The 25,068-nt window shown below is 41.6% G+C and overlaps 3 protein-coding genes across 13 annotated transcripts in view; 2 read left to right on the forward strand and 1 right to left on the reverse strand.

The window, feature by feature from the left end:
• The first annotated feature begins 93 nt into the window (after positions 1 to 93).
• Positions 94 to 5,705, forward strand: grcc10 (gene rich cluster, C10 gene). The gene is made up of 4 exons (XM_085132398.1): positions 94 to 204; positions 638 to 691; positions 3,710 to 3,886; positions 5,219 to 5,705. The coding sequence occupies exons 1-4, from the start codon at positions 117 to 119 to the stop codon at positions 5,356 to 5,358; spliced, it is 459 nt and encodes a 152-aa protein (XP_084988524.1). The 5' UTR covers positions 94 to 116; the 3' UTR covers positions 5,359 to 5,705.
• A 42-nt stretch (positions 5,706 to 5,747) lies between these two features.
• On the reverse strand, positions 5,748 to 14,027 carry LOC146501840 (uncharacterized). Of its 2 annotated transcripts, XM_085132385.1 has the most exons (12): positions 13,612 to 14,025; positions 12,662 to 12,780; positions 10,524 to 10,997; positions 9,782 to 9,855; positions 8,956 to 9,524; positions 8,788 to 8,875; positions 8,607 to 8,682; positions 8,471 to 8,507; positions 8,069 to 8,165; positions 7,852 to 7,968; positions 6,649 to 6,708; positions 5,748 to 6,528 (listed from the first exon to the last, which is right to left on the reverse strand). In XM_085132385.1, the coding sequence occupies exons 2-12, from the start codon at positions 12,699 to 12,701 to the stop codon at positions 6,439 to 6,441; spliced, it is 1,722 nt and encodes a 573-aa protein (XP_084988511.1). In that variant the 5' UTR covers positions 12,702 to 12,780; positions 13,612 to 14,025; the 3' UTR covers positions 5,748 to 6,438. The 2 variants fall into 2 exon arrangements, with proteins under 2 accessions (XP_084988511.1, XP_084988512.1); XM_085132386.1 differs by lacking the exon at positions 12,662 to 12,780 and having other exon boundaries at positions 13,612 to 14,027.
• Positions 14,028 to 16,177: 2,150 nt separating this feature from the next.
• Positions 16,178 to 25,068, forward strand: part of dlgap2b (discs, large (Drosophila) homolog-associated protein 2b) — a 108,459-nt gene continuing 99,568 nt past the window's right edge. For 4 of the 10 annotated variants that reach the window (XM_085133761.1, XM_085133762.1, XM_085133764.1 and 1 more), the window contains exon 1: positions 16,534 to 17,150. In XM_085133761.1, the coding sequence (XP_084989887.1) occupies positions 16,943 to 17,150 (208 nt within the window). In that variant the 5' untranslated portion in view covers positions 16,534 to 16,942. The other 6 variants (XM_085133767.1, XM_085133768.1, XM_085133765.1 and 3 more) reach the window with 4 other exon arrangements.

The raw sequence follows: 25,068 nt of genomic DNA on the forward strand, positions 1-25,068 counted from the left end.
AAGCACAGTAAATCTCTCTCACACACACACGAACTTTCAGTCTAAGTTTGATGACTTGCTACTAGCTTAGTAACAGGTATGTTTACATTTTACGTCGACGTCTACCTGAAAGCAGGATGGTGTGTCGCAAGAAGCCTCCAACGGTCCCCGTTTTACGACAGTTTCACAGTTCTGTTGCTAGCTTAGTGATTGTTTTCAGTAGAGGTAAGTTCCCAAATGTTATACTGTTTTATGTTCATTTAGTTTGGTATATAAATAAATGGATTTTTCGCTGCTGTTGCTGTTGATAACCGTCAAATTTTAAGCTACTGAATGAACGATCGGAGACACATGCTAATCACCACATAACCACCACGTCTCCTTTATATATACGTGTCGTTGTTGTATTTAGCTTGTTTGTGCTATTATTGCGGTTTCTATATTTTTTTTATTGGTTTATCAAGCTAACAGTTATCATTATGTTATACATTGAAATATATTTCAATAAAACAAAGATGCTTCCTATTCTTGAAGCTACCTCGATCTTCCTTTAATTTTCCTACTTTTATTATTACAAAATGTAAATGTTTTTAATTTTGTCTACATCAGTCCGTGTACAGTGGCTTTATTTTTTCGTGGCTTTCTGTTTTCTCTGCAGACATGGCCTCAGCTCCAGCACAGCAGCCCACTCTGACAGTTGAGCAGACCAGAGGTGAGAGGAACAGCTGGTTTATATATATAAAAGCTCCCGTTTCTACTTGTTTTACTCTTCCCCAGGTGGTCCATATTGTTGCTGAATAAATACTGGGCAAGTACTCGTACTGTTGCATTTGTAAGACTGAGACCTGTACTTGTTAGCAGGATTTTGGATTATCCAGGTAGCTTCAGGGTTAACCCTAGGTTTTCTGTACTACATAGGTGGTTCACTTTTTACCGAGGTAAGTCATCACGGTAATTTCTGCTGTAAACCTAACCTGCTCTGGATGTGGTTAAATTACATGGAACCATCACCTACTGACCCATCCTGGAAGACCCTGGAGAACTCTGTGGGGAGAGTTGTAGGATGTAAAGTTTCTGTGTTTCCCTGATGAGCATCAGTAATAAATACAGATTTTTAGACACAACTTATTCCTTGTTTTCTGTGTTGGCAGCAAACAATTTTACAACAGCTTTTTGTTTTACGAGTAATAAATAGTAATATAAAATAAGTAGTAATATATAAACCTAAAACAGGACGGCTACACTGTCCTTAATGACCTCATATCAAATTTGATATGATATGAGGTGGTTAGCACTGTTGCCGCACAGCAAGAAGGTCCTGAGTTCAATTCCAACATCAGGCCGGGGTCTTTCTGTGTGGAGTTTGCATGTTCTCCCCGTGTTTGCGTGGGTTCCCTCCGGGTACTCCGGCTTCCTCCCACCGTCCAAAGACATGCAGCTTGTGGGGATAGGTTGATTGGAGAATCTAAATTGCCATTAGGTGTGAATGTGAGCGTGAATGGTTGTCAGTCCCTGTGTGTTGGCCCTGCGACAGACTGGCGACCTGTCCAGGGTGTACCCCGCCTCTCGCCCTATGACAGCTGGGATAGGCTCCAGCGCCCCCCGCGACCCTGAAGAGGATAAGCGGAAGCGAATGGATGGATGGACTTTCAAGCCCTTAAACAGCACTGAGTCTGCAGCTGAGAGAACAAAAACTTACATTTTTAAGAGCGGGTTATGTTCTGAGTTTAAGTTTAAAATCAACTGGAAGCAGCGTGATTCACTGATCCTTTTATTCACAGCACATTTTAATTGCAATATAGATTGTATGCTGGTCTGTGCTTGTGTGTGCAGCTTATTAATGTGTACCTTAGTAAAACCTCTGAATGAAGCACAACCTGTGAGTCATAACGGCAATGTGCATGATTAACTTGGTGATTTAGAAAATGTATAAAATGCTGTTATGCTTAATTCTAATCTGCTGCTGAGTCTCTTTTACTCTGGTGGTATTACAGCTACTAGAACACAGGACACACAAAGAATGCCTGTTCAATCAATAAAATGGTTTTAAATTTTATCTGCAATAAACTATGGCAATGTAAACATCTCCTTGATTCAGAATGATATTATTAATAATAGTATTAAGCTGTGGGACAGTAAGCTTTAATATTCAAATGGATCCAGTTTAAAGTTTCAGAGCTCTAATGCACAGCCATCACCTTAGAAATAAACAGCAGGACTGAGAGCGCACTCAGTGTTAAAATAATCAACTGGAATGAAAATATTTATTTTACTGATTTGTGTGCCAAATCTAAAGCTTTCATCCTTTGTCCTTTTTACAGCTGTTTTGCATTTTACTGGTATATATTTTTTAATGTTCTTTATAGACTTTTAATCACGCATTGATAATGTTTCTGGATTAGGTGACAGTCATAGGGATCATTTTCTCTGGAAGAAGAGTCATATGATCCGTGAAATGCCTCTTTTAGATTGGTTAGATGCAGCCAATACCACCCTTCTTGTGTTAACGCACAAGAGAAACCCTGGGTTAACTTATTAAGCTGATAACCAGCTTTGTGTGACCTTTTATCCTGATTGGCAGTGTTAGCATAAGTGAATCTAGATAACGGTAAAATAGCCTGGGTGTTGTGAACTTTTTTTGTAGTATAGGGCCCTGGAGTTGGATGGGGTGCACTTTCTTTGTTCATGAAAAGTAAGAAGAAGAATTAGTGATGGTGATTTTCAGGCTCCAGATTAGTTACTGTACTGCCATCCATCCTTCTTCTTCCGCTTATCCGGGACCCGCGGGGCAGCAGCCCAAGAAGAGAAGCCCAGACCTAGCTATCCCTAGCCACCACCTCCAGCTTATCCAGAGGAACACCAAACCAGGCCAGCCGAGAGATATAATCTCTCCAGCGCGTCCTGGGTCTGCCCCGGGACCTCCTCCCGGTGAGACATGCCCAGAACACCTCTCCCACGAGGAGCTCAGGAGGCATCCTTGTCAGATGCCCGAACCACCTCAACTGGCTCTTTCAATGTGGAGGAGCAGCGGCTCTATTCTGAGCTCCTCCCAGATGGCCGAGCTCCTCACCCTATCAAAAAGGGAGAGGCCAGCCAACCTTTGGAGGAAACCCATTTCTGCCACTTGTATCTGCAATCTCGTTCTTTAGGTCACTACCGAAAGCTCGTGATCATAGATGAGGGTAGGGGTGTAGATCGACCAGTAAATTAAGAGTGTCACTTTTACACTCTTCACCACAATGGACTGCTACAGCGTCTGCATCACTGCACCAATCCGTCTGTCGATCCCCCGCTCCCTTCACGCGTGAACAAGACCCAGAGATACTTAAACTCCTCCACTCATCCCTGACCTGGAGTGGGCACTCTACCCTTTTCCAGCTGAGGACCATGGCCTCAAAATTTAGGGTGCTGATTCTCATTCCCACCGCTTTACACTCGGCTGCAAACTGTTCCAGTGTGAGCCAACAGAACCACATCACCTGCGAAAAGCAGAGCTGAGATTAATTACTGTAATGTGGAGTCATAAATCCCTTTGGGGTTTTGTCAAGCAGGGTGTGTGATGTTGGAAAAAAAAACTGCTGCAATGTGGAACTGCAGGCAATGTCTTGTGAATAAGGTATAAGCTGGCAGTAGTTAGTTGATAATTTCTTCTAAAATGTGCAGCAATGTCAGGAAAAGGTTGGGTTTTTTACTTTGTGGAGCAGCTAGTAAAAAAGCTTTTTTTTCACAGTGGTTTTGAGCGAGGTGATCCAGGCATTCTCAGTACCGGAGAATGCCACACGGATGGAGGAGGCCAGAGAGAGCGCCTGCAACGACATGGGCAAGATGCTGCAGCTTGTGCTCCCTGTGGCCACCCAAATTCAACAAGAGGTTATCAAAGCCTACGGATTCAACAATGAGGGGGAAGGTGAGCTTTTTTGTATCTTAAAACTAAAAATGTGCTTGGTTTTGCTCTTTGCTAGGTTAGAGAAAAAGTGCAAACAGTGTACTGTGAAAATAAGCGGCTCGCCCACTGCTGGCCTCCCATTTAGTTTTTGTAGAAAGAAAAATGATTGTAATCTCCCCGGTCTTGAGATGATTAGGGATGCACTTTGTCCAAAGAGCCAACCCAAGTAGTAAGATTATCTGTGGACATTTTTCAGGACAGCAGGTTCCTTTCTCTGAGTTAAAGTACCAAGTGTAAGACATTATTTCCCCGAAGGCTTAAAACAATAGAAACTACTCTAAAGTTCAAATAATTTTAAGACACCGTTCAGACTAGAACAAATGATCCCACCGGTGCTAATTAGTGCTGGCTGATATGATGCTGAGTACTCATATAATTTAATTTGGGTCTTAAATGTATGAATTGGACATTAAACTACCCAAAGAAGACCAAATAAATGCTGCATTTATAAATCATATTTGTTTCTCATCTAAACGTTTCTTACTGTTTTCTATCTCTAAAGATATTACCTTCAATCTCCCACACAATGCTGTTACAGAAACCAAACTTTGCAGGGTTGTAGTCACTTTAGATGTATACCAGTCACACATTGGAGAGATGTCTGATAAACTACCCGAGACATAAGGACAGTTATAACTAGGAGGCTTGCAACAGATTGCATAGCTCAGACAGAGGCTCGATGGAAAAATAATGAAATTGTTATGGGATTAGGTACAAAGTCGGCAGCAGATGAGACCGCCTGAATCCACAGAGGAGCTTTAAGATGCAACAACAAAGCCAGACAGTGTCTTTAAAACACTTATATTCCACCTACTGAGTTCATTATTATCAAAACTAATATCATCCTCACTACAGTGTCACAAACATATGCACATCACTGTTTTTTATAGATACTAAATGACACATTTTAAATGGGCCTCAATTTTTAAATCACACACACACAGGGAATTTTTTCAAATTAAACATGTCCAAAGTTTTAAATAATAAAATCAGTGTATGTATAAGTAATCCCTGGGAGCCCAAGGCTTGGGTTTAATGAGGCACACAGCACAGATGCCCCGCCTACTCGTGGTTTAAATTTCCTGTCTGCAAGGTGCAGCCAATCAAAAGGGAGTTGCTTTAAAGGAAGACGAGTTGAAATGGAAATCTGTTCTAGGAGAATCCAAAAAAGTCAGTAACAAACTGTAATAGAGCCCTTTCGATGGAAACTTCCAGTCTGTACTGGTCATAGGCTGCATGTTATTCTGGGGAGATGATATAATTTGTCATTCTGATCATCTGCTTCCCTTTCAGGTGTCCTTAAATTTGCCCGACTGGTCAAGATGTATGAAACCCAGGACCCAGAAATCGCAGCCATGTCTGCTAAACTGAAATCTCTTCTCCTACCGCCACTTTCAACACCACCTATAGGAGGCGCCATTCCAGCTTCATAGGAAATATTACTTCCATCCATTGTTCGCAAGGATACTTCCATTTCAACTTTGGAATACAGTGCAGTTATGAGCAGATCCAGCATGCCGTCAACAGTTCTGTCTTTATGTGGAGCGGTTATTGTTTAAAAACACTAAATATTCCAAGAAAGACAACACAACTTTTCTGGTTTTATCTCAAGTACCCTTGCTTGATTTATTGCTTTTCTTTACTGTTCTGTATTTATTTGTCACATGTTACACCATGACCACTTTCTTAACCTTAATCATTTCCTTTGATGCCATGTTTTGTACCATTTTTATATGCTGTCAAATGTCTTTTTTTTTTAAATTAAAATGTTTTCCCTGAACCTGTGTGCATTGTTAATGCAGAAAATGTGCAAAAAAACTCATTTCCATTTAAATGCTTTATTATTGCAGTTAATCTATATACCAGTGTTTACCATACTTTTAAAAAAAACTGAATAGATTACATGTATTTACATTTCATTAAAGGCAATTTTTCCTTTTACATATAGGATTTGGGGTTAAAAGATCACTGTTCCAACATATAAAATCTGGATACATATCTACCTTATACAGGCTTTGATGCATAAATACATATTGTGGCAGAAGAAGTTCAGGATAAAAATATTAGTCGAGATAAATAAAGTGACCCAGATTCTGGAACCTACACTACATTTACATTCTTCATAAAGTGCTTTTTTCCCCTTCACCAAGGCAAACTGTGCAAAACCAGTGCAGCTGGCACCCAGTTTATGTGGAAGTAATTGTTCAGTGTGCAGTCTTTCTGGCATATTTAGATTTGTGTCTTGTGCACATTCATCGAGCCAGGTATTCAGATCCAGAATAACTACAGTGCATGTTTAAGAATTTCTTTTAAAAAGGGCTCAGATAGTGAAATGCTATTTAGTTTCTTCCTCTTGTTTCTGTGAAAAAGAGATTGTTCTGGTACCTAAACTTAAGTCATGGAGTCCAGTATTGCCAGCGTGTTTTAGTTTAGAGAGCTGAGCTCCGTCTTGTGTCTCCGTGGTTCAGCTCCTGATTCATAATTATAGAAATGAAAAATGAAGGCGGAAGACTTCACATCTCAAAGTGGCGGAAAATACTTTCGACATATCCCAAGACCCTCTGCCAGTCTGGTCCTTCTGCCTTCAGCATCTCCTCCACTGTCTGCCACACAGGATAAACATGAAGTTTTAAAAAGCAGATAAAGAACAATAATGTTAAAGTTTAGCTATTTGTGTAAAACACGCAAATCTGAGTTGAACAAGAAGAACAAAAATGTCTCACTAGTGTGGCAGATATCCCGACACTCTCTCCCGTCTTAAAAGCAAGCTCCAGGTTTGCTCTCTGTAAAAACAAAGACACGTTTTGTATGAACATTTACAGACATGAATGTGTAAATGCAAATATACTTCATAGCCCTTATTTTTGCATTTTATATGAATCTGTATGTAGGATTAAGATAGCACATATGGACTATTCAGGTTCCACATGTATAACCATAGGTGTCATCACAAGCAGTTTCCCTTTGACTCCCAGCACAGTCTCAAGAGTGTTGAGGAGATAACAGAAGACAGTCTGTCACTCGGGGAGCTGTAGGAGGGTCATAAAGGGCACCAACCCATCAGATGGACTTGTATCTAGTCCTTTGTGTGAGAAAGAACAGAAGGAGACAGACTTCCAGCAACCCTTTGTATACATTTCTCACCAAACTTACAGAGACTGAGACCATGGGGGTGATTTGAAGGCCCGGCGTCCTTTAGTGGGACTCGTGTCCAGCATGACAAAAACCTATTGAGGCTCGCCATTTGCACCCAGTTCTCTTCAGAGATTAGAGTAGGTGAAGGAGTGTGAAGATGTAATTCTGCCAGTCATTGACTGGAGGTCTTCTCTGTAGGTCTGTGACTGTGCGGACAACCTTGTCCAGCTCTCTTCTCCGCTGTTTCCTTCACATTTGTGAGACTATTCTGAAAGACACAGCAAATCTTCTCGTGGCGGCACATATGGTTGTGCCATCCTGGAGTAGCCGGACTAACTGTGCAACCTGAATAGGAACAATAGGTACTGTCTTATGCTACCAGTAGTGGCAAGGACATTAGAAGAAGAAAAAAAAAGGGTAACTAGAGAATAATTGGTCAAGCGAGAGCAATGGTGGCCACCACAATCATTCCCATTTGTGCAATCTGTCTTTTTGTTGCCTTTCCAGTCCACCTTGTGACTTAATTTGCACAGAAGGAGGTGAAATGGATTCACAGTGGTTTATGTTTCCTAACTGGACAGATTAATATCCCTGAAACTTTACCGACTTCGTGTTGTATTGTGTTAAGCATTGCACATTTGAGTTTACTATTCAAATTTAATCTGGTGTCTTTGGTATGTATTTGTATTTTATAGCTCATTTAATATTGTGCTTAACTGTCTGGGGACAGCAGATGGAAATTAAAGAGTGCTTTCTTTTCTCTCATGAGATCATTGTGTTTTGAGTTTTACCTTATCAGCTGGGTCCAAGCCGTCATAGGGGATGTGAGTTGGTAAATAGGTGTGATAAACAGCACAGAACGCCAAACCATCTTCCCAGCTGCTGCTGAAGTTGGTGATCTCAATATTCTGCCAAAAAACATTATTTGCAATTTGTCTGAATTTAACTTGTTGCAAAGGGTCACATGATTTCATATAGCTTAGCATTGTTCAAGTTCTCTTCTCTGACCTTATAACCTTGAGTGCGGGTTTGGCACCAGCGCAGCAGGGAGTTTCTCCTGGAGCCGCCATGGCGCCTCAGCAGAGCACTGAAACCATCCTGAGGTCTGAAGATGGAGAAACATTTTAACTGCGAATTGCTCATTCACTGCAAACTGTTTCAGTCATTTAACCTGAGAACATGAGTGAAAAAAGTGTAATCGGACAAACACACAAATCGATTCTAAAGTCATACAGATATAAAAGTCATATGGGTCAGTTTTAACTGTTTTTGGTTTAAAGAGTTGAAAACCGCCAATTGTATCAGCATGTTTTTGGTTAATTTTCCACAAATGCTTGCCAACCTCTCTTTCCACACAAAGACATCAGCATCATCTTTACCAACAATATATGAGGCTTATCAGCCACTCACTTGAAGGAATCTGAGCTTTGTTCGTCATCCTGTTTTCCTGCATCACACAAATGCAGACACAGTTGTAATAAACAGACTTGTAATAAAACAAGATGCTATGGTTTGGTTAACGGGGATTCGGGAGACTGAAGCACACCTGTGTAAAAGCTCGACCAGCTGTCCTGCCTCTGTAAAATTCGGTCCATCCGCCTCCCTTTTGTCGGCTCTTCTTTCTGAAACAGTTAAGTAATGGCATATTTGACATTTCATTCGACATGGGATGACATCGATCATCTCAGTGCCTCCCAGTATATCACGACAGTGTAAACGTGTTATACCTTGCACAGTGGCAATGTTGTACTCAAGTTTTTTGAAGCCCCATTTGGATTTGAAGAGTCTGTTGGAAGCGGGAGACGAGAGAGACTCCTAAAAAGACAACAATTTTGTGTTGGATTAGATTTTGTTGTAACAAGGAGACCACAGTTTGAGCTTTTATGCAGACTCACCAGGATCTCTCAGAGAGCATCACAATCTTTCTGGGATCTTTCTGTCCACGTCCGTCATCTTTCTTCTTTTCCAGGGCAGTCAAACTGCGAATGTATCCCTCTGCCACCCCTTTCCCTTTCAGCTGCACATTTTCTGATTCGCTCGTCTCCTCAGGATCACAGCCTTCTTCTGTAGCATCCACCTCTTGATTTGTTTCATGAGCTTCTGTCCCTGCTTCAGCTTCCTCTGTAACTTCAAGCATTTCCTCCTGCTGCTCCTCAGAGTCTGGTTTATCTGCATCTTTATACGTTTGACCTCTGAGGGCATCGAGCTCGGCTCGATCCTGCTGCTGCTGCTTCTCCAGTTCAGCCAGTTTACAGCAGGCGTCTTTGTGTTCAGCTCTCAGCCTCTCTAGCTCTCGGTCTGTGTCCTGCTGTTTGCTGAGGGCCTGTGCCAGCTGCTCTTTTACAGTCCTGTGGCTCTCCTGGAGTGAACCCAGAGCCTGCTCTGACTCAACCCGGAGCCGGTCGGCAACAGACACGGCGACCTGTAGGTCACACTGGAACTGCTGCCACTCCAACCTCTCTGTCTGAGGAACAAAGAAACACTGTAATTCCACGTTAAGGCTTGCTCTCCGTTTGTCATTACTACATAAATATCTGTCTACTAGTCAGTACCATGTGACTGATTTTAAGTCTGACCTGAGCTGTTGGAATGTGAATTTAAAACAGAAATAAGTACACAGAATTAGACAAATGCAGCACTAAAATGCTGCATGAAAACGCAGTTCTGAATGCTAAATAATTAGCAGGCTCACACCCTGCAACCTGGAGACCAACAACTCACCCTGAGTGTCTCCTTCAGGGTCTCCACCTCTTCAACCAGCTCTTCTCTTTCTGCTATCAAGTGCCTAAGCAGCTCTGACACACAAGTTAGAAAACAAAACAACCATATCACAAAAGTGTCCCTTTAAGTTACTGCATATTATGCTGCTGTTAATAATCAATTTTCCACATGACACTTAGTAGGTGATGATGATGGTGATATTTAAACCACTTATAACTATGATGGATAGCTCCTGGAGTCATACCAGGTTTTTCTATTTTACACGATTGCTTTTTTTTGGCCATATTCCACGTTTGAGTTTCAGTTCCATGTTTTATCCTGGGACTAGGCTAGGTTTTTTTCTTTAAGTCAGCTTTTTCTGATTTGCTGCTTTTTATAAACACAAGGTTTTAACAGCAGGTAGGTGGGGTCTTTGTGCTTATACATACCATTGTGCTGGAGAAGACCATATTGAGGATATTGCACCTCTTTAATATCATACAGATATAGAAGTGGAGAAAAAAACTGCCTGAAAACAAGTGTTGGGAGGAGTGTGAAGTCTGAACTTTTTTGATCCTTCGCATGCAGATTTCATTATTTGAAACTTTTTCCATGTTTATTATGAGCATGTACTTCTTTAACAATATATATTTAATCTTTGACTAGAAAGACTTTCTGCTTCCTTTCTCATCACCAGACATCTCTGATGTGTCAGTGACAGCACACTTAAAACAAACAAAACAGGTGATGACAGAGGGCATACCTACTGCTCCTGTGGTAATATCAGTGCTGGGTGTTAGGCCCAGTGAGGCCCTGTAGTGCTCCATTAGACTGAGTAAAACCAAGGTCATCTCCTCTCCAGCTCGCTCTGCTGTAGCCTGTGGCTCCAGCCCGCTGTCTCTCTCGTTCCAACAAGGCTCTGAAGGCGAACCTCTGGACAAAGGCAGCGGTACTGGAGTGGCCGGACTGCCCACCGCTGCCTCATTTCTCGCTGCTGCATCGCTCACATTTGTCTCTGAGGCAGCGACGCTGTCGATGCTGATTACAGCCCATTCTGAGGGAGCTGACAGCCGCTGTGTCCACTCTGTGAATGGAGAGGTGGTGGAGGGGGTGGTGCTGCCAGCTGCTGGAGGAGTTTGTGCCTTATCAGAGGAAGCTGCAGAGGATAAGGCCATGACAGTCAGCTCTGCCTGTGAGGGTGTGGTAGGAGGCGTTTGGAAGAAATCTAAAGGAGAACCTGAGAGGAGGAAAATAAATAGGTAAAGGAGAAAAATGGCACTGTCCTGAGCTAAAAATCACCTGAAATCTGTTGAAAAATGTGCCGATCGCAAAGCCACCCCTCTTCTTTTCCTCACTGCAGATGTAAGCCTCGCTGCCTGCTTCCTTATTTACTATCCTCGGCAGACTGATGCAGCAAAAAACCTCCCCTGCCAATATCTTGGCTGGCAAATGCAGGCTGTTCCCCCATGTGGCAAGATCCAGGAAGAGAGATAATTTTTACCCTGATCATAGAGCTGCTCCTCACTGCAGCCAAAAAGTGATTATATTATAAAGAGCTGCAGAAAAAAAAAAACGCATTCAAAAAAAATCTTTAAAAAAAAAAGACACCCAGAGAGCAGAATAATGATTTTGCTAATGCATTATTAGCATTTTAGTTATGTGTCAAATCAGGAAATATCCACTAGTGTGTCATCTGTTGCTGAAAATTAATGTTACAGCTACTGGATTTCTCTGTGATGTTGATATTATCCTGTTTATGGTGTGGAAATTTTGGCAGGCTACATGGATCTTCGCCTCCTTTGACTCTGATCTTTTTAAGCTTTCCCCTCCTTGTCCTTGTGTTGTGCTGCAGGATTCTGCAGACTCATCATTTCCCTGGCAGCAGCATGATGTCGTCTGCTCAGCTACCATGGGGGAGCTATTCGCATCCTCTAGCATGAGCCGAATTCCTGCATACCGACAGCCAAGAGACAAAAAGACTAGACCTATAAAGTTGTAAAGTCAAATTTCACACATTAGCTCAGCCAAATGTGACGCTTTGAATTCAAGGATACTGAAGGGCTGAGGAAGCCAAAAGTCTGATCCCAACTTTTACTGAATCTTATTGGATGTGGTTTCTATTTCACTGTCATGCTGATTCATCATTTTGTTTGCTGAAATATGTTTTTTGATCATACAGGGCCCGACACCAGAATTTAGTTTGGTTTGAAAAGAGTGAGTCTATAAAATGCAAAGCATCCTCACTGACACATTTACATTTTTTTTTGTAAATGGTTGTCCTTAAATTAGTATTTATTTTGAGTTTACTAAAACAGTTCCAAACACATTTTCTGCTGCTTTAGACAAAACATTGAGCTTTGGTTAAAATAATAACTATAAATAAATTAAAATGGTTACTGGGGGAATATAATCGAACATTCTTTGTCTAATCTTTGTTTAACAGGAGTGTTAAAACCTGTTATAGTAAGTGAATGGCACAGAAAATGAACTCCTTCATGCAAATGTCTCCATAAGTGTTCACTTTCTGTAGTCACCCTGTTTTCATCCTTTGGTAATGTGGAAGCACAACAAGCACAAATGTTTTGATTGACGCCCTCTTCAGTGCGAGAGCCCCAGCTGCCGTGCTGTCTCACAAAGTAAAAGTAACTGACTGTCTTTCTCGTGCCGTCTCTTTGTCAGTTTATTTTTCACACTTGGATATACAAAGGAGACAAAGAGATGAAGTGGAGCTGACAGTTTCCTGGACCTATCGTACCAACAGTCTAAAAATAGTCAGAAGAATGATCAGAAGAAACAAGACAGTTACAAAAAAAAAAATACAAAGCCCGAAACTTATACACAGTATTTTATAAATAATTTCTCTAATGTGTTTTGAAATTGGACTATTGGATGCTGAGTTACCTGTAGGGACATGGCTGTCTTTGCCATTGTGGTTACCCATGATCCAGCAGGGGTGGATATCTTGATAGGCTATCCCAACTGCCCTTCACTGTGTCCTGCTTTGTGAGGCTCTCTGTTGACTGGCCAAAAATAAATAAACACGGTTTTCATGAGTATGACTCAGTCCTGACCATTTGATGAGCACAACAACAGAAGTCCAGGAATTCTAGTCCCAAGCACCCCCTTTAGTAACAGTTTCCAAAAACTACAGAAACTATTACATTTGTCCAATAAAACTAGCCTCCAGTAAATTTGCCTTTGCATATCCTGGTCAGCTGGCTAATGTGAAGTAAGGCAACACGAATGTGTGGTGCCCAAAGCATAGCAGCATCTTGTCTGTCAACTCCACGGCAGCAGAATGAGGTTGTCATGTTTAGCACGTGGCTGCGTCTCTGCCATGAAGAATGAACTAAACCCCATTGAATAATCAAGCAATTTAAGGCTTCCTTGGAGAAGGGGGAGGAGAATACACACGAACCGAAAACGGAAATTTGTTCACACACTGGAACACTATTCAAGTTTATTCGGCATGCAAGATATAATGTGACATACACGGTCCATTTCAAATGACTCACACAGCTGTTTTACCCACAGGGCTATACAGGATAACTAACTCTAACAGCCCGACCTGTTAAACTCCTAAATCATTGCGCAGCTTAATGAATTATGTGCCGTGTTAAAGAATGAAGCCTCTAATTGATGAACGTGTCTCGAAAATTGTCTGTCTCTCAATCTCGTTTCCAAAAAGCTTCGCATTTTTGAATAGCTCTGTTTATCAGTGAAGTTTGGCTCATGTTTTTCTGCATCCATGGAGGAAAAAAAAAACGTGCAGTTTATCGAGCCATTTTGGTTGTTATATCTAACCAGTCGCCTTTCACACGCAGTCATGGCTCCAGTTTCATTCATCCTACCTGCTCAGCCTACCAGCTGGACGCCTTCCAGTTTGGCCCCGACTGTTCGTCCGGCGGGTTTCTTCTTCGGGTGTCTCGGGACAAATTTGCCTTTCTTCGTCCCGTTTCCCAAATTCAACGAAAGGCACAGAGCCAATCAATAACAGTCATTTCTTCTTCTTCTTGGGTATCCTACATTACCAAACAGCTACAAAAAGGCAGCCATATATAACTCCAACTCTAAATCTAACTCCGCTGCTTCGCCTTTAAATCCAATGCGTCAAAAAGAAGGAGGCAGAAGCAAACTGATTGCGCAGCAGCCGCACGCTGGATAAACAGCATGAATGTTTGTTAATGGGATTATTTAGATCTTTTTTTTTTTCAATCGCACAATACAACAAATCCAAACACCAGTGCAGGATAAAATGCGCTTGCTGAGAAGCAGACACACCGGCTACGGGCTAATTATCTTTTGTTAAATGCAGGTGTGGCGCCAGGTAACAGGTTATACTTTCACACGGTCCGTGGGTGCAGTGTGTCACATTGCATCTGTAGAGAGAATGGAAACCAGCCAAACAGCCCAGGAAATATTTAGCGGACACAACTTTAACCAGAAAGTCCCCAGAGTGGTAGCTATCGATCCACAGACCCCGTTCGTGGGCGGAAGCTCAAACTGTTCCGACACTGAATAAGTCACTGCATACTAACGAGTGGAATTTATTTATTAATGTTTCTGAAAATGCACACCAAGGCCGTTGCTTGTCTCCACAGAAAGGAAATTATATAAAAACGTGGATAAGGACACCTCGAATGAAACTGAAAACCCAGACACGCATTTAATCAGGAAAATGGGATCCCATCAAACGTGAGAACAACGAAATTACATGTGGCAAACGTGGTTAAAGTGCTGTTTTTTCGAGCAGTTTTAATTATGCTAAATAAGAACTTACGCAAATTTTAGATGAGATATCCAGGACAGAGGTTGTGCAGTGATCCTTAAAGTATATATATATATATTTTTTAAAGAACATAACCACGCACTATATTTAATTTAAGATGCCCCAGTGTAAAGAAAACATGAGAAATTCATATAGTCTAAGACGCATTATCTTTCTGCACACCCCACAGAACCATCAACATCGAGAAAGAGAAATAAAGAAGCCAAAAACAATGAAGGTCTTCACTAACAAATAGTTTTGTAATGTAAGGTTAAATGCAGGCAGAAAGACAGAATAGAGGATTTTTTATGATTAGTGTTATTATTGTTGTTGTTATATAGAGTCTGATTAGAAATACAGCGAACCCGCTAGAATTTCAGCACCATGGACAGAGCTCAATGAAGCCAATCGTCTCTGGCGTCCTCCAGTGTCCACATTTAGGAATGACAGGAGGAATGATTTTAAAAAGGCGATTTACTAAGAGTGTTTTGACTCATGCCAGAGGGCCTTTTAAACTTTATAGGTATAAAAAATTGGCTGAATTGGATTTGCTTAGTAAGAGTATGCAAGGACTTGAACAACATGTGTTTTGTTTTAGCATAGTTATTATCTATGGGCCCACGGGGAGTTAATCATTTAGCGTAATCATGCCATATATGAAATATATACAAATTATCCTATTTTTTAATAAGTGTTGCAGTGTCTGTGGGGTTTTGTCATGATCTGTTACTCCTTAGACATCGATTGCTCCCATCTGCCACAAAATCTACTTGCAGGGTCTCAACATTGTTGAACAGATGTAACTTCTGTTTATTGTTTGAGTTGAGGCTGATTTGAAATGTGAGCATCAGTGAAATCATGCTGATCGTTGCAGAGTGCAAAGAGGTTAAGAGACGCTCTTTGTAAATATATTCTGTCTGCCAGAGAAGTTAACTTGAAGGATGGCAAAAGCAGAACTTTATAGATCTTTGGCTATAAGAGCTGATATGATATCTTACATCCCAGGAAATTAATAATAAAGAAAGAAAGAGGTAAATGTGAGCGTGGTGAGAGATACCGACTATAAAGGTAAGGCTCAGGTGTGGATTGACTCCTGAATGTCAGTTTTGAGATGCTTTTAAGAGGAGATAAATGCTGAGTTTGAGCTTTGCCACCACACTAGTGATAACAACCCCCTTCATGCAGTGTTGCCCAGTGACACAGCATTCTCCCTGCAGGAGTTTGATTCACACCCAGTAACTTAAAGTTACCGTAGGAATGCACCTTCTTTTGAATTCCTCTCTCCTTAATTTATTTGTATCTTTTGATTTAACCTTTTTTATCTTTAAAACCTTTTAAGCCTTTGCATTTTACAAAGTTTTGATGATCCAATAACCACAACAAAGAAATAAAACGACAGAGTAAAAAAAATATGAAAATGATGCTACTCTGTCTTTTTCTTTCGTCACTTCATATTTTAAACTACACAACACAATAAAAAACTGGATTCCACAAACTATTTGGTTGTTTATCATCAGTAACTTTGAACACTCCCCCCTTTGTATATACATTTTCTTTAAATGTGATATGACTGTCTACGTGTCTGGTGCATTTTACTTTTAAGTTTGCATTTAAAGTTTCGTGTCATTTCCCTCACATTAGAGGAAGACAAGAAGGCTTTTGTGGGTGCAGACTTTGTAAAAATGGCGTCTGATATAGGCTGCCTCCATAAGAGCAGCTGCGCTTTCAGTGACCACAACATCAGTGCATTATAAGTCATCTCCCAAGAATGAATTCTGCCACCGCATCGGGACTTGCGTCGGACAAGAAAACACACAGCACAAGCCGCCTTCATCATGGGAAACTACGACAGATTCGCTGCAGATGTTTCCAACGAACAAGGCAATGAACATTTTCACGGATACCAGGGGACATGATCGCCGTCCACTTATTTATCTCCCGTTTACTATCGAAGAAGAAGTGACCTTCTCTGAGGCGGAAGATGTCAGCGCTGAAAAAGGTAAGAAGGAAAACGCGCATCGTCGTGTTGGTGCACGAACAGAGCCTGCCACGCAGCTTGTTTTTCTTCTTGTTCTTGTTGTTACTGGATGTGATTTCAGGTGCATCTAATGGAGGTTTTGGGGTTGTGTTTTTTTGATCGTCTGAAGCCAGAGTGCCGCACCTGGCCGCCCAGACTAAGAGTGTACATTTCAGAAACTGCCAGAAGTTCTGCAAGGCGCGAATGAGTCACTGTGTGAGGGGTGTTTAACTTGTTAGGGTGTTCCTCTTTCCTACACCGATCAGTCAGTGGCACTCAATGATGCACCTTGTGGGTGAGGTGGTGTGGGAATTAGTATGTATGTGTTTGGAGGAGGGTGATGAGGGTGGGGTGGTGTTAGGGTGGATTTTATTCCCTTGGTGAAAAGCCATTGTGAATGGAGGGGACCCACAGCTCCTTCCTTCAAGTTTCTTCTGTCTATGTATGCCCACATGTTCCCATTGCTCCCCTCCATTCAGTCAATGTGTGTGCGTGGAGTGACTCAGCTGTAGTGTACTATATCTGTCATCCATCTTTTCATCTGTCACAGGTGTTACCATGGCTACTACAGACTCACTGCTGTCTTTTCTTTGAGAAGGACTCAGGTAAGTGGTGGGAGGGGTGATTAAGTCAGACCTAATGAGTACATGTCATCCACACTAAAAGGCAGTGCTTTTCATTTAACATGATGTACACTGGGCGTGTCTGAAGGTATGATACAGTAGTATAGTGCTCAAAGCTTCCTTGTTCTGTTCCTTTTTTGGCGGTATTCTTCATGTCAGCACCCCTATATTCAAAAGATTGTTATTTACGTCTGCAGTGACATATTTGGAGGTATGAATCTGTTCTGGGACCCTCTTTGCACTTCTAAGACATGAGAAGGAGTCATGGAGAGCAGCAGGAAGACCTCAGCACAGAACAGAGGAAGCATCAATAACAATAGACATGCCACTGATTAGGTTAGAAACAGAAATGTCACTTGATAACAAGCTGAAAGAGTGAACACATGTTACAGAAGGCCTGTCTGTTCAGTCATGAAACTTTCATCTCACACAAGCTCATACATCCACCCTCGTACACTCTCCAGAGTGTTAACACGCCATTTACAAGCAGTTAGGTCATCATTGTAGCTCCACATAGAGCCAAAACATTCAGTGTCATTAGCAGACAGTGGTCACTAGGGATCCACTAAGACATTTTTTTTCACAATTTCCCAAATAGTGAGATCTCCCAGTTTGGCTTGTAGCTGGAGTTGATCCCGGGTGTATGGTGGCTCACCATTTCTTCTGCTTAGGTAGAGTTAAATGCAGAGAATGGGCTTTCCCTACGGTGATCAAAGATGGATATATTATCTAATTAATCATGTAATCAAATTCTTTTAATATATTTCCACTAATGTTCAAACATAGGCAATAAAATTCAGACCCCAGAGTTAACAGTTAATGTCAGTTTAGAGTAGTTTGCATTGATGAGTGACCTGAGGTCCCAACTGGCTGCCACTACATCTCAGCTAACAGAGGTTGAAAGGTCTTATAATGAAGCATTTTTAGTTTTCAATTTGAGAAAATCGCAGGAGAACCAAGGTTTGATTTTCTTCAAGGCAAACACGGAGGTAGATTGTCAGAGGGCAGTGGAAGGTAGAAAATTAGAGGTGGGTGTCATCAACATAACAATGGAAACTGAGCTTAAATTTATAGAAAATAAAACCAAGAGAAAGTAAATATTTGATAAATAGGAGAGTCCTCGGCATGTACAACAGAAAATTAAGAAAAACATTTAATGACCTTTTTAAATACAACTCTTTTGTCAAGAAAACTAAGTTTAAGTTTGTGAATTAACTACTTGTTTTACTATTAGTATACAGGGTGGGCCATTTATATGGATACACTGTAATAACATGGGAATGGTTGGTGATATTAAAGTCCTGTTTGTGGCACATTAGTATATGTGAGGGGGCAAACTCCTCAAGATGGGTGGTGACCATGGTGGCCATTTAGAAGTCGGCCATCTTGGAGGAAGAGGTCCATGTGACACATCAAACTTCTTGGTAATGTCACAAGAAAAACAATGGTGTGCTTTGAAATTGCTATATGAAGCTGTGTTTCCCTCTTTATGCACTGAAGCTGGCACGTTCCCTGAGTTTTTCCAGCAAGATGGTGCACCACCACATTATGGGTGCCAGGTCCGAGCATTCCTAGATGAACAGTTTCCTGGAAAGTGGATTGGTCGTCGTGGGCCAGTTGAATGGCCCCAAGGTCTCCCGATCTGACCCCCTTAGACTTTTATCTTTGGGGTCATCTGAAGGCAATTGTCTATGGTGTGAAGATACGAGATGTGCAGCACCTGAAACTACGGATACTGGATGCCTGTGCTGGCATTTCTCCTGCGGTGTTGCTATCAGTATGTGAAGAGTGGGAGAAGAGGGTTGCATTGACAATCCAACACAATGGGCAGCACATTGAAAACATTTTATAAGTGGTCAGAAACTTGTAAATAACTCATGAAAGAATAAAGTTACGCTGAAACCAAGCACACCATTGTTTTTCTTGTGACATTACCAATAAGTTTGATGTGTCACATGGCCCTCTTCCTATTGAAAAAACAAAAGTTGTATCCAAGATGGCCGACTTGTAAATGGCCACCATGGTCACCACCCATCTTGAGGAGTTTGCCCCCTCACATATACTAATGTGCCACAAACAGGACTTTAATATCACCAACCGTTCCCATTTTATTACGGTGTATCCATATAAATAGCCCACCCTGAAGTTCTTAACTCGTTCCAAAACTGTCCTGTGGTTCTAGTGCACACATGTGCATGCTGTTGTAAAATACAACCTCTGTCTGCATCCCACAATGGCCTAATACCAAGCATCTTCAATCATACTAAAAGCTATTCTTCAAAGGGGATTTGTGTCTCCAGCTGGAATTGCACCAGCAACCAAATGAGCATGTGAACCACAACACATCTTTCATGAAAATAACAATATTTGGTGTGGGAGCCCTAGCAGAGTACAGAATGACTGAAAATCCCTGGTTTTACTCTCACCATTAGTAAACCATATAGAAATACTGTATATTGGTGCACACTCTATGGAGAGCTGACTTGTTTTGCTTGCCACAAAGCTGATATATTATCACTTAAAGCTTATATGGTGAGTTTATTAGCAAGGAGATGCCATTTTACAAATGCAGCAGACTGAAAGAAACATCTGTTTAGAAACACAATATCTACTTCATTAGTTCCACCAACAGAGATTTATCCGCCTGTTTTATTAAAATTTTCTATGCTATATTCACAAGACTGGTGGTAATTGGTGCTTGGTTGGCAGGAGTTGGTCTACCATGGTTTTCTTTCTTGTTTTTTTTTCTGAACCACAGTTGGGGATTGTGCTGATGAGCAAGAGAGACTGTTTAAAAACAGCAATGATCGCGCAATCAACTCAAGACAGTTAACCGAAAGACTGGAGAGGTGCGTTTGACACCAGGAGCATCACCTTCCACATTACATGAAACCATTTCATCCTTTCTTTTTGTAAAAATATCACTTTTTAAACCAAAATTGAATTCAAATGGCTCTTAAATGAGCTCAGTTGTTAGAACGGTCACCGCAAGTGACAAGGATTAATTGCTGCTTTCCTTTCTGTGTGCTGAGCCGACCTATTCTATTCCCATGGCGTCAAATACTGCCATTTCGTCAATGCCACCGGTGTCTCAGAGATGGGCACAAAGTGTCCTCTGGTGTATGTGCCAAGCCTCCCAAGACGTGCAACCAGCAGGCAGGGGCTTGAAAGCTTTGTTTGATTTACATGTTTTATTTTCAGTTGCTTTTTGGTTGCATTTATTTACATCATGAAAAATAAAACACCAAGGGGTCCTGACCATGTGTCTGTATGTGACATGTGCTTGAGCCAACTGCATATGCACCAAGGTCCTTAAAAAGGAGAGGCAGGAGGTAAAGGCAACAAGCAAACCCTGGATAGTGTGGGGGAGGCGCTGAGAATTTGAAGATGGAGCAAAAAGGAGATGGTTGTTAATTAGCTAAACTCTGCACGACTCCTTAAGTCGGCAGAGGTCAGAGCACAGAGCACCATCCAAAGAAAAAGCACTCCAGGGGTCCTCTGCTTTTCTCTTGGGTTTTTTTTTTTTTTTTGGCATTGCAGATGATCAAATGTTGGCTCACATCAGCACAAACCTCAAATACTGTCACTACCCCTTCTTTTGATGCGTTTGAAGCCAAAGGCCAAGATGAAATTATGTATTTTTCACAGTGAGAGAAAGAAGAACACACTGAAGAAATGAGTTTGAGTATATTTATAGATTATAGACAGAGAAAAAATTAGATGGCGTGTGAGTACAGTTCCTCTGGCCGTGGTCACGGCTGCTCTCACAGACTGAATAGAAAAGATGGCCTGATCAACACAGAGAGCGCCTATTTGGTTGTGATGCTTCAACAGCAACAATGCTACAAGTCCACACTGGTCAGTATGTGGCTGCCATACACAACAAATGGTACGTTACAGTAGCTTTAGATGGTGAGAACAAAGATATCTGTTTTGACTTTATTCTCAAAAAGATCAATAATATTTTTCTCAATGTGGCTCTAATACTGCTTCATATAGGATAATACGCTGACTGTTTTTTTTTTTTTTTAAATTGAATGACCCAGGTGACACTTCCATCAGTGCTGTGCTGGTGTCAGTTTTACCTTGGTCTCTGTTCGCAAACAAGCCCACATTTTGACAGGTAGCATTATGCAGTTTTCATAGTAGGAAAATCATGGCAGAATCTTGGGACTGCATCTCTAAACCATTAGTTATAAAACAGTTTTCTGGTATGCTGTCCCATTGCCTCTGATGGCAGATGGTTCCACCTTTGGGCCCTTGGTACCTTTGACACCTTTGTGGTTTTGTGTGCGGTGCTAGCATTGGCTATTCTGCACCTGCACCTTTCTTTTTTTTGGTGGAACTGCAGGAAGCAGGTTATAGATTAGTCAGGTGGACCAACACCTCAATAATAATAATAAAAAAGATTTGAACATTAGTTAAGTTGCTGCACAAAATTATTTACCGACCTAATGTCTGTTCTATGAGAGGACTAAATACAGAAGTTTAAATCTTTGTCAGTAGGGTAAAGCAGCAGGCACTGAGTGTCATACTACAGGTTAAGGAACCTTTTGTCTAATTTTAATCACACCTGACGGTCACACATATTGTTTTTAGGAAATAAACAGTCAGCCAGGATGGATTTCTACTTATTTTTTAACAGTACTGGTCCTTTTTTTTATTATAGACTTCACGCAAAACATGCCCATCTGCTCTAAACAGCTGGCTATGCCAAATGGTGCGAATACTACTCAATGTGAATTTTAAATAGTTGGTTATAAATACAGCATATTAATAAAAAGGAAAGTGTTCTCATAATTCCCACGACATCAGTATAAAAGTTCAGCATGTTTGTTGGCGTGTAACGGCCGGTGATTGATCATTTTGAGGTCGGGTTTGACTGCTTTTACATGGAGTCATTACCTTATGTTTTCCTCATTAATACCGCAGGTGCAATTTGCTATAGTAGGTGTTTTCCTAATGTTTCAAATCATAAATGCTCTCAGAGGAAAAGAAACAAAAAGAAAAACAGTAAAAAAAAATTAATGTATGAAGCTTTATTGCATTTAAAATTCTTGAAAAATGATCATGTATGTGTTAATCATCTTCTCAAATAGCCCTTTTACGTTACAAATGAGCTGACAGCGGAGTTTCAGCACAGCCACACATCAGAGATTATCTGCGAGTTAATCATGTGTAGGATCTTGCTGTGATGTTACAGGCTTTGTCAGCACAAAAGCTTGTGATGAAGGGAGTACAGATTCGAGGACATCTCTGCCTCCGTTTGATGTGCGTAACTTAAAGAACTGTTAAAGGATTTAAAACATTTTTTGTTTCGTCTTTTTCTTCCTTTATCAGCCACCCGCAGAAATGGCTCTTGATCATGCCTTGGTCATCATTTTTTCAAGGTTGAGGCAGACTGTTAATGACTGTGCGCACCACATCGTTTTAAGGAATGTAAAGCCAGCAAGGGACGCATCGTGGGCAGTGATGCTGTTTATGACTTCTGGTCAGACAAAGAGCTCGTGCTTTAAAAGTTAGCATGTTGAACATTTAACGTGTCTCTTTTAGTTCTGTGAGTCAGAACAGGATTAAACCACTAGGTGGGACTGTTTACTTTGATAAAATGCCTGACTACTGCTTTGACATGACCGCTGGTGTATTTCAAAAACCGTCCATTCCCACAATCCAGTGCAGACAGTGAGTGTTTTCTGTGTAAGTGTAATCCCATATGCATGAGTAAATTTGTTAGGAGCAAATGCAAATGTGTTACTGTGTCTCTCTTTTATAAGTCGTCTACAAGCTGTAATAATCATTGAACTAAAGCAGCAGTTCCTTACAGTTGGGGTGAAATCACCACATGCTTTTAGAATCAAACATTTAATTCATCAGGTTGATAAAGTCATGTTTTATGGCTTTTGCTGGTTTGCAGCATTAACCTCGGGGGTAAAAGCTAAACGTTTGGGGTCCGTTATAATGCAGGGAACATTCTTCGTTAGATTTACTTTCATATTGCTCAGTTTGTTTCATCTAAGGGTTCCCTGTAATTGTAGCTAATTTAGGTCTTTGTGTACGCACTGATTTGGCAAACACAAATCTGTTTCAATTTGATTTTGTGAATGAAACCACAGGTTTCGTAACTTGAGCGTGTTGGAATACTTAACATCTAACATTTCTAAATACACTGTAATAAGCATGTGGCCAGATTCAGCCTTGTTTGAGTTGCTGTCAGTCTGCACACACATGGAAAACTTTTTATCACAGCATTTTTGATTGAGCTCATAATTAGGGTTTTACATCTTTGTGTATTAAGCTTGCCTTTTTTTTCTATCTGCACTGCTGCTTACATGTAATTTTTCATATGCATTGTGTGATCATGTTTATCTCGAGCGGCAGCTCTGCTCTTGAGAATACAAATCAGTCTTTAGTTGGGCCTAAAATCAAGCTCATCCTTCCTCAGTCTGGATTTATTCATCTCTTAGATTGTCTCTCAACCTTTGAAGCTACACTGTGCTGTAGGACAGAGAAAAGGCTGGCGAAGGAGGGAGGACGTGAAGGGAATGTGAGGGCGGCTGAACTTGGAGACGAAGTGCTCTGCTGGTTTTCAGAATGTGCAGCTTCAGTTCGGAACAGAGGTGAAGTCAAGACTTTGAAATGTGTGAGGCTGAGGTAATTTGGTCGGAGCTGGTGTCGCGTTGGCCTGAAGTGAAACCTTTAGTTTTGGCGTGTACCTCTCTGCAGCCTGTTCGTTTCCCTCTAACTTTCTCAATGGAGGGGATGCCAATTGAACACCTGCACATGGCATGAGAAACGTGTCTGATCTTCATGACGTAAGCAGGGCCCCGGCAAGACCAGGAAACGACTCCCTCCTTTTTGGTCGGAAGAGTGATGTCATCGCAGGGAGAGCGTGAGGTTGGCTGAGGCTTTATTGAGCTTGGCATTTTATTACCAAGAGTACCAGACGTGTGACCACATGCACCAGTCCATGCGAGAACACAGACCTGGGAAGCTGAGAGCTTGATATCATGGCATTTGTGAAACGATATAAAGCCCTTTCAGAGGGAAAAGGAGAGTGAAGCAAAACCATAAAACAGAGAAACGCAGACAGATACCCAGTGGGGAAGAGGGACAGCATGAGTGTGAATGCTGATGGGGATAGCAACGCGTGGAGCAACAGAGCTGCAGAATCCTGAATCCAGCAGATGGAGACTCCGTGTCCTTGTTTTGTGGTGATCTGTGGAAGCAACATGCAGCTCGCGCCTCTGCCTCGCACTGCTGCAGTGGAGGAGTAAATGCGGAGCCCAGCACTGCTCCAGGTGATCCACAGCAGCCCAGCCCGGCAGACTGCTCCCTCCTCAGCCTTCCCTCTCCTCCTCCTTTTCCTCCTTCTCCTTTTCCACCTCCTCATCCTCTTCCTCCTCCACCACCTCCTCTTTTTCCTCCTCCTCCTCCTCTTCTTCCTCCTATGTCACTGCTCCATTCCTCTGAGGGCTTTGGAAAGAGATAAGAAAGGATCAGAAAAGCAGAGGAGAAATCCTGCTTTCCCCCCTCCGTTCTCAGATGTGACACACCTCTGCCCGACTGTCCGCCGCTTCCCTGTCATCGTGTGAAGACGCGCCGCATATGTGCTCAAATGTCTCCGGAACATAGACTCGCTACTAGGTAAGAAGACTCAGACTCATCCAGAGAAATGTTTCTTGCCCACTGTTTTCTTTTTGGGTTTTTTGTTTTGCTTTTTCTCGAGACGTTTTCTGTGGAACTGTTCCAGCCCCGAGTGAGAGTGTGAATTTAACAGGTAGATGAGAAGTTATCACATCAGATCGGACAGAAAAGAAATCAAACGAGGCTCTCAAAGACGAATACATTTGTCTTCAGGTTTTAGGAAAAGCACCACTTCCCCTCAGCAGTCACAGGGATC

This window comes from Neolamprologus multifasciatus, chromosome 15, assembly GCF_963576455.1.
Source record: "Neolamprologus multifasciatus chromosome 15, fNeoMul1.2, whole genome shotgun sequence".
NCBI lineage: Eukaryota > Metazoa > Chordata > Actinopteri > Cichliformes > Cichlidae > Neolamprologus > Neolamprologus multifasciatus.